Genomic DNA, 15,071 nt, shown 5'->3' on the forward strand with positions numbered 1-15,071 from the left:
AGGCTATGTGCTGCTATTACAGACTATTACTGAATTAAGTAGTGAGGGCAAACCAGCTAAAAGACAAGCTCTTTTTGAAAGTAAGCGGTTTAAGCTCATCTACCTAATATTCAGTAAATGTGACAGTCAAATTGATGTGCACATTATTTTTTATTTTATTTTATTTTTTTGCCTCTCAACACTTCCATAATATTGAGGAAACAGTGACAATTACGGCACATAATTATATTCTCCGAGACACAAATACTTGTGTCTTTACTATGTAGGCAGCCTTTAATTATCATTGAATGTTCATTGACTTGGCACTCACAGCCCTGAGCTTAATCAGCATGGTGGAGAAGGACATGGCGCAACGCACATTACAAAATGTGCAAAATATTAGTCATTTAACCTATGTGATATCACACTGATCACATCTGACCACAGTAATCAGACATGACTGCTCCTAAAAATATTCACTCATTTGATTGTATAAATAAGAACTGGCCTTTAAGGCAAGGCAAACATACTACATATAGGAAATCGAATAGGTACTACAACATACACACACACACACACACACACACACACACACACACACACACACACACACACACACACACAGCAACTGTGTTGCAACTGCACAAGTACACTAGGCAGAGGATAATCAGACTGACTCCCTCCTGAGCAGACATCCAACACTGTATACATCCATAATGAACACAAACAGCACTGACAAGGTATTTTTTCCTTCAAATATGTAAATGTAGAGTAATCAAACAAGGCTTCCATTGTACCTTTCTAGTGTATGATTTTTTTCCCCCCATTTAAAACATTAACTGATGTATTATCACATCTTTCATAAAATTCCTCTCATTCATTTTTTCCTCGAAGCAAGCCAGCAATTTATTGCTGCATTTTTACTCACATAGTGCTAAGAGCACTCTGCCGTCTGAAGATAGTAACACTCCAGTAAAAAGCCTCCCACCTCCTTCACAACAGCATTATTAGTTTGTGATTCTCGGGCACAGACAAAGAAAGCTGTGTGGGCTGCATGGATGTGAAATTATGCTAATCGCATTCAGCCCAGCATGGCAGAGCTCACTTAACCCAATCAGAAATGGGCTCAGCACATGGACAGGCAACCAAGCAAGTGTGACACAGAGTGCGGTATGTGCATCAGATACAAAAAGGACACAGCCGAGTTAATTACACTACCCTGTAGCTTTATTTATTTATTTATTTTACCCTTTCTGACTCCATTCCTCCATCTCTTACCTGAAGCAACAACTCTGCTGTGCTCCGTCTGAGCAACGTCTGGCGAGAGGTAACCTTGTGAGAAGAGGATCTTGTCTTTCCCTCTCTCCCAGTCTTGCTGCCTCACTCTGTCATGCTCCCTCTCTTGCTCTCTCTCTTTCTGGTTGGCCAGCCCCGCCTCCCTCTCTCCATGAGTGTGCGAGAGTGTGTGTGTAATAGTGTGTGTATGTGTGCGCTGATTAAACACATGAGGGGGCTTGGGTTCTCCGCTTTCTGCCAAACCAAGTCTACACCCATGGTCCTCCTCCTGTTTCTGCTCATTGGCCGATACTGTAGCAGCCAAGCCCTTGCCTTGTGCTGGTTGGATCAGCCCTTCTGATGGGGGCGGAGAGCATGTCTCAGGGGGGCAGTTTTCTCCACTCTCCGTCAGGCTGAAATATCGAACACCTCTCTCATAAGCTGGAAGCTTATCATGTGGTGACTGATTGGGCAAAAGCAGATTGGGAGGTGCTGCTGGAGTAGGAGTGCGAGAGAGGGCTGGGCATGTCTCTGTGTGAACATCTGCAGGGATCGCCATGGATAGGTTTGTCACCATGGCAACAGAAGCCTGGGCGGTGACCGCAGCAACAGAACGGACCAACGATGCAGAGAGAGGCTCCAACTTCAGTCCTCCATTCTGCAGCTATAAATTGAAAGAGAAAAATAGAAAAAAGAAACGAAAGCAAGACAAAAAGCACAAAAGTTACAAAAAAGCAAGACAACGCATGTTACTACCCTGTAGCTTTTCTACCAAATTCACCCAAGATTTGTGCACTGCACAAGCACACACACATTTCAGCTGAGAATGCATAATATATTTGACATTTACATGAATTATTTTACCTCAGAATAATTTATCAAACATTGTTGCATATATACACAGCCAAGAGGTTATATCTAACAAGTGAGATGCACAGAACATTCAAGCATGGCATACAGAACAGTGTATAAACAGAAAGCTATATTAGTAGTAGCAGTATTTGCAGTAATAGTAATAGGAGCAGTAGTAGTAGTACTAGCAGCAGTAGTTGTAATGGCACTAGCAGCAGCAGTAGTTTTAACAGTAGAAGTAGTAGTAATAGGAGCAGTAATCATAATAATAGTAGCAGTAGTGGTAGTTGCAGTAGTACCAGTGGGGATAGTAGCATTAGTAGCAGAAGGAGAAGTAGTAATAGTAGTAGTAACAATAGAAGTAATAGTAGTAGTAGCAACAAAAGAATAGCATAAGTAGCTATAGTAGCAGCATTATTAGATGCCAGAGTAGAAGTGGTGGTGGCGGCGGCATTAGTAACAGCAGCAGTATTAGTAGCAGTATCAATAGTAGCATTAGTAGTATTAGTATTTGCAGCAGCAGGAGAAGTAGTAGCAGGAGTAGTAGCAGGACTAGTAATACTAGTAGTAGCAATAGTATCATCAGTAGAGGCAGTACTAATTGCAGCAGTAGTAATGCTTAAATCACAACTAGATGAAAGGGGTAAGAAAGAGTCAGGCGCCATGATGCATGATTCACACTTTAGTCACATCAGCTCTTTAACAGAATTACATATGGCCAATGGTGAATATCTAAACAAAATATTGAGCACATCCCTGACAAAGCTAATGAATAGTGTGTTCAAGCAAACATTCATTGGACAACTAAGAAGCAATAAGAAGCTGTTATCCAATATGAGGATGCAAAACTGCCAATCCGAAGCTGTTATTGCCCCAGGACTAACAAATTAGCCAAAAGTGGTTCATATTGTCTTACTTGATTGCCATAGGGTGGTACTACAAACCCATCAGGCATGGGAATAGGATCTGTGTGATCTGATGGATCTACTGCCTGCATTAGATCCTGTGAAAGGGACAGTGTTCTGATGCTTGAAATTGTGACTTATGCAAGATCTCATTCTTGGAATTTTCCAAAGATCCATTCATTTAGAGGGAAACATTCCATATCACTATACTGCTATAGGTTCATTTAAATAACAACTTAATAATTAGAATGCTGCTCAAACCTCATTTGAAACACAGGAATTATTCAACAGTATTGAAACAAAATTTTTGGTCAAACAAAATATAGGAAGTACTGTACTTGTTGGAAATTCTAATTTGCACCAGAAAATAGCTAAATTTACCTGATTTACTTCCCCTTGGGTGATGGGCTGGGTTTGGAACCGGGCATTTCGCCTGCGTGGGCGTGAATCTGCACATGCACCCTCTGCTTTTTGGGCAGGAGGATGAGACAGGCGATTAAACAGAGCCATTTTCTCTGCCAAGCTCAGTGTCGACAGGTCAGGCTCCTCAGTCCCCGCCCCTTCTCCGGTCGCCACTTCTCCTGGTGGTGCCTCTTTCTTCTCCTTCTCCTGTGGAGCAGGATCGGGGGCTGAGGGAGTCTTCATGCTGGGAAGAGACAAACGATCACATCACTGCAAGAAATGCAAACAGAATTGAGCATTTGCAGGCTTGCAGTTGCACCACTAAGATGCATACATGCTCCAGAAGAACACAGATTTAAAAAAAAAGGCATTTTCAGCCATTTCTTAAATTTAGTCAGTAATAAATTATATAGGATCACAGGATGCCAAAAATAAATACAGATGCAGGCTGTAAAAGTGAAAACACACACTGAAGAGCACTTCTTACAGTTGTGTAACTACTCAACTGTTACACAACAAATCAAGCAATAATCTAACACTTAGCCACCCAAAAATACAACACTCGGGTAGAAAACACTGTTTGCATATTGATTAATTAAAATTCATAACATTCAAAGTGTTTTTAGCATGAGGCATTGCTGAGTAAAAGAACCAGGAGATGGTAACAGACTAGTAGATATTAATTAATGCCTGAGACACAGTGTGAGATTCACTTCTACAATTACAAGGCATAAACACAAATTTCCGTTAACACTTCATATTAACAAACTATGAACTGTAAGTAACATTAATAATTAAACTAACTCTTCTATTAACCCTCTATGGACCACAGTATGAAAAAAATGTTAACAAAAAATTTACAGATTTTGCTTTTGATATTGTTCTACTTCACAAAATAGGTCTGTAAGTTTGTTTTGTAACATACAACAACAGTTTTTACAAACTGTCATTTATACATAACAATGGACCATAACAAGTAGTATTTCACATCAAATGGGCATTTTCTATGTTTTTTCATGAAAACCTTAAAAATATTCTACATTGGAGAAATTCTTTGTGTTTAATTTTATCTCTTAATCTGAGGAACAAAAGTATTCATCAGTTAATTATGTTTAGCAATAGTAAAACAAAGTTAAAAGTTAAAATTAGGTCACATTAACAAAAGGATCTCTCCACATTCTAAGACTAATGGTCCACTGTAACTAAAAAATGTTTTTTTTTTAAATCCAGTACTTCCAATAAAAGTATTATATCTGCATAAAAATAAATAAAAATGTCTAGATTGATCATTTTCAGTGTAACTGAGATTATGGTAATATTCACTTCATATGTGGGCCATTGCCAATTTGACACATTGCTTTTAATTGATTTGGAAGTTTTTAATTATACCATATGTATGCATATGTTATAGAAGCAGAAATTGACTTTATGGTAAAAAAAAATGACTTTATGGTATTTAAGTATAAAAGAGTCCATCTGACTTAATGAAAGTGAAAACCAATTGGTCGGATGAGTTTAAATGATAAAATTTTCCGCTTTTCTTGTCATTCTCTGCTTCTCTATGAAAAAAAAGGGCCATAGAGGATCACTCTTTTTTAAATAAACCAAACAAATACCTGCATGAACCATTACACCACCAATGAGTAAGATTAAATCAATAGTGACCAATATGAACCAACACTAACACTTAATTAACATGTTTGCAGTTGCTAACAGGTAAAATTGAATAGCAACGCTGAATAGCAAGTTTCACAATTTACACCTGGAGAACAGAGTTCATTACAAGTAATCAATATATACTTGTAATGTATATATTGATCATTTATGTGAACTGTATTCTTATCCAGAAAGGGTTGTTGTGTGTTAGGTACCAAGCAGAAGCCAAATCTGATGGTCTATTTATTGGTCTAATGAATCAGGTGTGGCTTCTGTTAGATTGTGGGTGCAGGTTTTCATTCCAATCAGTTAATGTCAGTGTATTTTGTTAACATTTAAACAAACATCAACTAACGCATGTGTTAACTGCGACTTTGAGAACGTTACTTTTGGTGTATTAATGCTGAAGTTCATGGTTTGTTAATAATACATAATCCAGAAAATAATGTTAGCTAAGGGAACCTAACACATGCATTTAATAAGAAGCTCCTATCTACTCCTAAAGAATAGTAACTTTATTTTTGATGTGTAGAGATTCTTTCAAATGCAGACTCTCTTTTTAAATGGCTGACCTTCAACATTTCACCCTCCCTAGAAAATACAAATACCTTTCTCCCTGCCTTGGATAGTAACTGGCTCATCTGGATGCCCAGATGGACAAACCCCCAAAACATCTGCAAACACATTCTCATATTTGCTGTCTCTTACTGAGACATACACAAACATTAAATTATTACAAGGGACTCTAATACTGAAGGTAAAATATTTCTTTCATATTGTGAGAGCGTAAAATGGTATAGTAATGCTGAATGCAGTGTTTCATCAGTAGAGGGTGCTGTCCACAGCCTTTACTTCACTAGTGGAACAAACAAAATATATAGTATATACACAGCATTTCAAGATGCAGAGACATTGTAGGCACAAGAATCAAAATCACACCAACTTCAGTTTTTTCCAAAGTGAAAATCAGTAGCCATGCTGCAGACATATACCCATAAATAGGCATCACAGAAACACACAAACACTAATTGCACAAGCTTACTGGAAGCCCTAAAAGCTCATACGCATACATACAGGTACCTGAAGTTAGTCATTGTGGTGCTGACTACTGTGGGACTGGGAAACCTGGGGGCTGTGGTTTGAACAGTGGCGATTTGGGTGGGGGGATCAGGAGAACTTTAGAAAAGGACAAATAATGCCAGAGAAAATCAGTGAAAGGTGGGCACACATCCATAAACCAGAGACAAATGAATGATAAATAAAAGCAAACAAGAGTTACTACAATAAGAACAGTCTCTGGAATAACAGAAGTGAAAGCAAACAAATTTTTGTTTTCCATGAAAGCCTGCACATGAATAGTTACATAAGGATATAGGTGAAATTTTTGCTACGTATAACCAAAAGTCCAAAAACCATTCAAAAAGTTCTGCCAAGAGAGCTACAGTGCCATGCATATGTATGCACCCCCTTTAACTTTTCCACATTTTGTAGAGGCAAAAGGTAACTCTGAAGGAGCTCAAGAGATCCACATCTCAGATGGTAGAAGCTGTTCACAGGATAAACAAAGCCTGGACACTCCACTACACCAAATAGTATGGCAAGTCATATGAAATTCCTTTTTTACAGTTTGCCAAAAGTCATGTCAGAGACTCAGCAAAAGATTCAAGTTTATGAGACCAAAATTGAGCTTTTTGCCCACAAAAAAATTTGGCAGAAACCACACACTTCATCACCATGAGAACACCATCTCCACAGTGAAGCGTGGTGGTAGTAGCATCATATTGAGTTATCCTTCACGACTTGCTTCTCTGTTGATTGGTGATTGGCCTCCTCTAGGCAGAATTATAGTTGTGCTATATTCTTTAAATTTTTAAGAATGTATTTAATGTTACTCTGTTGGATGTTCAAAGTTTGGGATAATGTTCCTAACAAAACCCTGACAGATATGGTTCCAGAACTTTTTCCCCAGACTTGCTTTGATAGATACTTGGTCTTTACAATGCTGTTTGTTTAGGTATGTTCTCTAACAAACTGTCCTTCCAGGAATGGGTATGTTTTGTTTTGTTTTTGTTTTTTTAAGAGCACATGGCATTTAACTGAACACAGGTGACCTCCATTCAACTATCATGTGACTTCTAATGGCAACTGGTTGCACCAGAACCAGTTTCTCAGCATTTCATAATGTATTTTGTGTTTGTAAATACATCTGCAAACTATGATTTTTTACCCATACTTCATGGGATATTTTCTGTAGTAGTGATGTTAGGAGAAGTGACCTACGTTGCAGCAATGACCACTTCCTCTGTGGTAACAGGCTGGGTTCTGGCGCGGTCCTGTGTGCGCCTGAGTCTCCGTTCCACTGCTGCATTACGGGACCGAGGTTTGGGAACACCACTTTCTGCAGTCTTCTCAAGCTCCTGAAGAATGATGGCAAGAAAAAAGGAAAATATTAAAGCAGGCATAGAAAGCAAACATGACTATACCTCTGAAATATTATGATATTTGACAATGGCTATAAGAGTACTCATTATCTCAGACTTTTACTGTCATACCTCGACCAGGCTACACAATTAAGTTGATGCATGCACATATAGACTATAGAATTCTCATACCCTGAAGAGGGACCTCTTGGCTGCTACACTCATCTTTGCTCGTTCGTCCAACTTTTCCTCATCCACTAGAGAAACAAAGTGGGGTTTTTTGAGTGAGTTTTTCAGGTATATTCACTGATATTTGTCTATTGTACTGGAAAACAAGCCATAAATGGAGATAAGCTCACCTTCTGCCTTATGTAGCTCCAGAGTCCTAAGGAATAGCAAGCAAAAAGTACAGTGAGAACAAAGTGTCAGTGATTGCAAAGAAACTGATGGGGAAAAAATTAAAGTATACTTTCATTTCCATTATACACTTATTGGCAGGAATTGCTCTAACATGAAAGCAATCTTGATGATCTTAAAATTAGCCAAGAGAAGTGTCAGAGTGAGGAGAGTGTGAATGTTATCACACTCACTTGTCATACCTATCAGACTGTAGCCTTTCAGCTGATGTGACTGGCTGAGTTCTGAACCTTTCAGAGGCCTTGCGATCATCACCAGGGTTGATATACCTTCTAGGTCGGCGTTGCCCCTTTTCTTGGTCAGCAACCTCTGCTGGATCAGCCTCCATCACAGCTGTGTCTATCTTAGGCTCACTTCTTCATATAGGGCAAGTTTGATATACAACAATGGAACAAAATGAACAAATTTAGAAAAACCAAAAAAATAATTCTTAAAATGCAAAACACTACTGGCTTTACATTTTAGAGTTTAAAAGTATGCATGTTTCTCCCATTAAAAACTCTTTATGATGCAACAAATTTATCATCAAAAGAAGCCTCATGCAACAATAACCAATAGCCACACAACTGCTTTTGCTTATTTACTTTACACACATGCATTATCAAACCAACTACGAGACAAACATTTTCAACAAATATTCCCCTATTCAGTCAAAAAAAAAAAACAATATCCATTTATTAATTCTAGCAATTGATTAGGGTTAGTTTTCATTGTTATGGTGGTAAGATTTTTTCCCCTCACAGACACACGATTCCATAATACTTTAGCATCATATATTGCCCAATGCATCACAGCAAAGTTAGATACCAGACCAACCAAGACAAAACTGAGGTTAATCCATGGAGTCTGACAGCATGTTAAAATGCACAACAGTTCAAACTGTCAACATGTGCAGATGTGTGCCTTTAGTTTGTTTGCTTAAAGACAATGTTAAAAATCATAAAGCCAGCAGAACAAAACATTTGCCTCCATGTTGAAAGAATTAGTATTTGTATCTATTTCAAGACTCAAGTGCTATCCACATACAGTTCAGGCCTGCGTCCTGAGGCATTCTCCAGATAGGAATGCCTGAGCTTTGCCACAGAAACTCTTGTATCCAAAGCCCCTACTTCACCATTGGTGGTTCCTGTGTCCCTGGCATTCTGTCCCATCCCTGTTGCCATAATGGATTCTCGACTTGCAGCACGCTCAAGACAACGAACTGCTACAGACCGCTGACCCACTCCAATATCTGACATAGAGCGAGTCCGGACTTTTGGCTTGAGTTCATCCCTGCTTCTTCTGTGGCGAGCCTGAGGGAGGGAGGAACCGCTCTGTAAGTAACAGCCTACTTCATCTGGTCTATGGTGCAAAGATGGGTTATTGCCCTCCTGTTGTGTGGATGTGGTATCCATAGCTTCTGGCATGTCCAGATTTATCTTCTTATGTCTATCACCCTCCATTTGACCACCTGTTTGGCCAATTTGATCTTGGCCATCCCAATTACCTGACTGGCTGATCCTACGCACCCTACGTCCTTTCCTATCATCTTCGGATTGGCTTAGCCTTCTGCGTCTGAGATGTTCCTCACCTTCCTCTGGCTGGCTGATCCTCCTTTGTCTACATTGCAATTCTAATGTCTCTTTCTGGACCATCTTTTGACCTTCACCATTTTCTACATCAACCTTTACATTCCTGTTTTCATTCAGCTCCACCTTATCAAATGATGCAATTCTCCCTCCACTTTGTCCATCTTTTATCTCATATTGAGTAAGCCTTTTGTCAAGGCCTTGTGGTACATCCGATTTGCTCACCCAGTTTTCAACCTGCCTTGATGGAACTTTAATGTGTTTAATGTTCTGTAACTGTTCCTCTGACTTCCCTATAATCCCATCAAATTGTCCTACACCATGATGCTGAACTTGACCTAACCTGCTTAGTTGACCATCATCCCACCACTCTTCCATCTTTTCACACCCAACACTTTCTCCCTGCATTCTCTTTTTGCTGCCCAGCCCTGCACTTTCTTGAGACTCACTAATTTTCCCATCACCTTGGCCTGCCCTGTTCTGCATGTGGCTGGTCCTGTCTTCTCCTTTACTTCCTTCCTCCCCTAATGGGCTGACTCTCCTTTCATCATGCTCTTCTCTCATCTCGAAGTTGCCAACCTTGCCTCTGCCTTTATCTGCCCCCTCATCTAATTGGCTAACACTCACTCCACCTCCTTGCTCAATCTCTTCTGACTGGATGATTCTCCTGCTTCTCCTACCCTCCACAACTTCCTCAGTGTGTCTCTGCATGGTGTCATCTACACTTCTCTCCCGGCGGCGGATTTCAGAAGGCAACACAGCTTTTCTGCTCCTCAGCAAGCATTCTGATGGTTGGTCAGTCCTAGAAGCTGATCTACCCTCCCTTTGGAAAAGCGGAATATGATCAGCACTAGCCCTTTGACTGGTTTCTACACCTTCCCTACCAATTGGTGTCAACCTAGGTATATCTGCATGGCCATGATGATCTGGAGGCCCATGTGTTTTAGAAGGCCTGGGTGAAGAACATGCAGTATTCCCATTCAATGGAGCAGGTGGCTGGCTAGGCCAGTAGGAGGGACCATGGTGTGGAGTATGGCCATAGGCAGGATGCAGATCTTCAATGGGACCATAAGGTAGAGGCTGACCGTGACTGTATCCAGAAGCAATTTGCTGATTCTGTCCAAATGATGGAGACTCATGTCCAACCTTATATAGCAGAGGTTGGTGGTGAGAAGCATTGCCCACAAGCATTGGTTGATGGGTGTGTATATATTTTAGTTCAGGTTGTGGAGCATTTCTAATCTCAGGAAATAACTGTTGAAAGTCTCTGTCTCTAGAATGAGTCTGTGGGGGAATTCTGCATATTTGAGTTGGCTGTTGGATGTCCCTGTAGTAGAGTGGAAGTTGTGTATAATCCGGCTGGCAACTCATATTGTTCGGGTGCCCCTGAAGCCTCTGATCATAGTTTAGATGTTCTACATTTGGTGCACACTGAGGTTCACCTGAGTGTAAATGTCGAAGGCGAGTTGATTCTGTACTCTGTGCGCGTTGGTATCGTGGTGGTTCGGCACTGTGTGCTCGATAGTAATGGGAAGGTTCTGTATTCAAATTCTGCTGTTGGCCTAGGGGTTCTGTAGCCCATGTTTGTAGGTGGATTGTAGACTCAGAGTTAGGGGCTAAATGTGAAGGAGTTTCGACAGGGAGACGTCGGACCGAGGTTGCATCTGATCCTGAATCAGATGCCCGTCCTAAGCTGTCTTCCCTTGCCCGTCTCTCTCTCCCTCGTATTCTTCATAAGGGGATAAAAGAAATATTAGCATTCATCCAAGCCAAAATTATAACTATCCAGAGAAACCTTCATAATAAAGGTAACATTACTAATAAATACTTGATCCAAAATTTTACTTGTTTTTGGTGTGTACTGTGACATTTGAACTTACTAACAAAGCCATATGATACTTTCCTGTTTATGCAACTTTTAACCAGGTTTAGTGTCTCTTTAGCCAAAGCAAAAGAGCATACAGATACAGAACTCCAGTACTGAAGTAAAGCAACGACTAGGATGTTAAAGTTTTAGAGTGTATTTGCATCTGCATTGGGTAAACAGTCACAGTAAACACAAATACCTTTTTTACATATTTATACCTATCTCCATATCCACCAAGGCTGGTAATCCTTTTGGAAAACAAGCTGTACAAAAATTGGTATAAATTAAAGCTTTGTCCAAAGCATTAGGTGCATCATAATCAAATGTTTATTAATTGGTATATACTGTATATATATATTATATTATATTTAGTATTGGTATTATATATTATATTTATAACCAATCATGCACTATTGAGTAGTGGCAGGCCCCAAATGCCAAAGTAGCGGATAACCAAATAACACTTTCTATTATAAAGGAAAACTCAGAAAGAATCAAGAAAACTATGTAGGATGTGCACATTAATGTGTCAGAGACATGGCAATCAGATGCCACAAAGAAGACACATAAGCAAACATTCAGAGGGTATACCACAAGATAAAAGCTACTCTTGAGCCTCAAGAACAAAAAGACCAGGAAAAAGTAACACAATCCATAGCATACATAATCTATGACAAATGGTAGCTTTGATATGTTTGACTCCCAATGGAACTGGCTTACTTTTTTTTAATTGATGATAAAGGATAATTCTATAATGTATCAAATAATGTGTCCATCACCTAAATTAAGTAATCAACTGCAATAGTCCAAAGCGAAATTGCACCTGGACTAAAATTAAGCTAGAACTATCCAGAAGTTCTCACCAGTAGGTACATATGAATGCTTTAATAATTCTCTCCCTATTTTCCCAGTGACAAGTACATAGCTCTTTCTGTATGGATGATGTGGTAACATTAATCAAGAGTCAGTGGCCCTTATTCATCAAAATTGCATAGAAATTAGTATATATTTAAGTTATAAGAATGCCATGCAATGTTATATGCATTTAATTAATAGAACTTCTGTACGACGTTGAGCCGACCACCAGTTTGAAGGCGAATTGAGGAATCACCATTGATCTTATGCAGACAAATATTCATCCAGCTTTCCTCATTTACATAATAACTGGCAAACAGCATGTACCAATTTACCATATATGCACATAAATTGGGATTTTTCATACAAATTAAGATGCATATCATTTAAATGAAACTGGCATTAATATATGGTGTAGCAATATCCATTGAGCCAGTAAAATGGAAAGTCTTGCTTTTAAAAAAATACAACAAAACACTGATGCAAAACACCATTCTTGCATAGCAGCCGTGGTGTGTGTGTGTGTGTATTTATTTATTTTTTTTTAATCCAAACAGAAGTACATTCATCTTGGCTATATATATTTTTTTAAATCTAAATGAGAAAGCATATTCTATTTATTATGGTGATATTTTATGGTTATATAGCTTTGTGTACATTTTGTGAGATACTGTCCTAGTCATACAAGTTTGAATAACAAGTCTAGTAAATCTTTCCTGTCCTCATGAAGATGAATATTAAAGTCAATGTTAAAATGATTCAGACTTATATGCTGAATATTCGAGCAGTCTGTAATATTTGCATATGCTCCACATCATATGCAACTTTGATAAATAAGGGCTAACAAACATATTTTAATCTCCAACAGGAAGAAAACATAATATCAATTCCTCCAAATGTTAAACTGTTTTTTCTCCTTTTTGAAAATTTCCAACAAGTAATTATCCAGACTTCGTGATAATGAAAGGTGGACCAAACAAAATATTTTATATGAATGGCCAAAGTAAACAACCAATGGGTTGGCTGCCTTGGGAAGTCAGTATGTGAGACTCAAACAGATGAAACTAGAGGAAAGCAAAAGTTAGGAGGGAAGAACTTAGGGGATGTCTCTGACTATACGCAATAGATGAAGGGAAAGCAGACAAATGAATTTAGCATGCCCAGAGGGAATAGTTTAAATGGCCACAAGCAATCGGGTACCTGGAGGGCCAGTTGATATGCGAGTTTGTTTCACCATCCAAGTCTTTCTGAAGAGACCACTCACTTTAAGACAAAGACACCATGCTAAAGAACATCGGCCAAAACAGGGTAGCTTATAATGATAATAAATGAACCAGAAAATAGTAAACTGTTAACTGTGTCACTATGACAATTTAACAACAATTCACTCAACCATGGACAAGGACAATTTATCTATGATTTTTTTTGGAAACATGTTAAAAGAGCTTTAGTAATGTTTGCCAATTACCTAGACCTTAAACGATGGTTGCTTGAAATCACCACCTATTTTGTTAATATAATATAATTTGTTAATATTAATTTAATTTGTAGCATATACAATATAGTTACATAAATAGTCATTATATAAATACAACCTTTCTATGCTTATTATCATGGTAACATTACTTAATATTATTTATGGGCAGTTGATAGATTTATTTATTAATAATTTATTATTTATTTATTATGCCACATGTAGAACTGATGCCATGTGTCCACATGGATTTGGTTAGGCAAGGAAAAAGGAAAGGTAGGCAAGGAAAGCAGGACAAAGTTGAGAATTTATGCAAATGAAAAGCGAATATTGCCTAGCACTGGCCAATCAGATTGCTATAAGAGGTGTGGGTCACGCCCACGGTCACCATCAGGTGATGCCAAAGTCAGCATAGAATAGAATCATGGCACAATTTACAGAAGTTTGTAGTTAGCAATCTTATGTAACATGGTCATATTCCTAATGTGAAAGTAAATTTCAGTGTTCATCAATGGACTCAGTGCCTAATTGTATGTAACTCTTGTGCACCTCTAAAATTGGTTTGGACATGCCACTGATTAAAAAAAATCCATGCTTACTGCAAAGCTGTGCCCCACTGCTAGTCTAAGCACTTATTCTTTTATACTAGCTGTGAAAATTGCTGTCCAAAGTTATAGAATTCAAATATTCTTTTATGTAGGGGAGGAAATAGAGCTCCAGCCAGCCACTGACTGCTGACCAATCAGGGGTCATAAACATTGGTAAAAAAAAAAAATAAATAAATAAAGTTAAGGCAAATATACAAGTTACCTTTGTAGTTTTGCTTAATTGCAATTTTTTAAAAAATCTCTACTGGTAGACATATTTCTTCCTGCATACCACCTGCCTTGGCAGTTGCTTATTATTGAAAACTGGAGAGATGTGATGCCATGGGCATTGAATGGCACCCAATTCTGTACCCCAATGAGAAACTTGAACCAACTGAGAAATTTAAGCATGTATAACATCATGTATTCAGGGAAAAACTATTTTGTTTTGTTTTCCTCTAGAGCTCTTCAGAAGACATTAGCATAGGCTTAAATGCAAGCAGTCATGGGCATGATTATATAAAAGCTAAAAGGGTGTTTAACTACAGCTATGGTAAGTGATGTGGCACCTACACTGCGTAGGTTTATGGTGTTATCTAGTCCCTTGATCAGTGCTAGAGTACATTTACACAACTGAGACATAAAGGACATAAAGGATAGCAAAAGAAACTGAAAAACACTCAGACCCGATGTTCTCCAGTTATCCAGATCAACATTCCTTCAACATAATCAATGTAAATTAATAAAAGTAAAAGCTGATGGTTTACAGACATCCAGGGTTTGTATGAGCTTGTGTTTAAATTATGAAAGATGT

At 38.6% G+C, this 15,071-nt stretch overlaps 1 protein-coding gene across 11 annotated transcripts in view; it reads right to left on the reverse strand.

Moving 5' to 3' along the window:
• svilb (supervillin b) overlaps positions 1-15,071 on the reverse strand; it is a 60,189-nt gene that overhangs the window by 25,210 nt on the left and 19,908 nt on the right. For 7 of the 11 annotated variants that reach the window (XM_034314674.2, XM_034314673.2, XM_034314672.2 and 4 more), the window contains exons 7-16: positions 13,397-13,459; positions 8,933-11,203; positions 8,089-8,262; positions 7,849-7,874; positions 7,682-7,746; positions 7,350-7,486; positions 6,150-6,245; positions 3,393-3,657; positions 3,023-3,109; positions 1,258-1,918 (exon numbers count right to left, since the gene is read on the reverse strand). In XM_034314674.2, coding sequence (XP_034170565.2) covers positions 1,258-1,918; positions 3,023-3,109; positions 3,393-3,657; positions 6,150-6,245; positions 7,350-7,486; positions 7,682-7,746; positions 7,849-7,874; positions 8,089-8,262; positions 8,933-11,203; positions 13,397-13,459 — 3,845 coding nt within the window. The remainder of the gene's footprint in view (positions 1-1,257; positions 1,919-3,022; positions 3,110-3,392; positions 3,658-6,149; positions 6,246-7,349; positions 7,487-7,681; positions 7,747-7,848; positions 7,875-8,088; positions 8,263-8,932; positions 11,204-13,396; positions 13,460-15,071) is intronic. The other 4 variants (XM_034314667.2, XM_034314671.2, XM_034314670.2 and 1 more) reach the window with 4 other exon arrangements.

This window comes from Pangasianodon hypophthalmus, chromosome 21 (assembly GCF_027358585.1).
Source record: "Pangasianodon hypophthalmus isolate fPanHyp1 chromosome 21, fPanHyp1.pri, whole genome shotgun sequence".
In the NCBI taxonomy this organism is placed as follows: Eukaryota; Metazoa; Chordata; class Actinopteri; order Siluriformes; family Pangasiidae; genus Pangasianodon; species Pangasianodon hypophthalmus.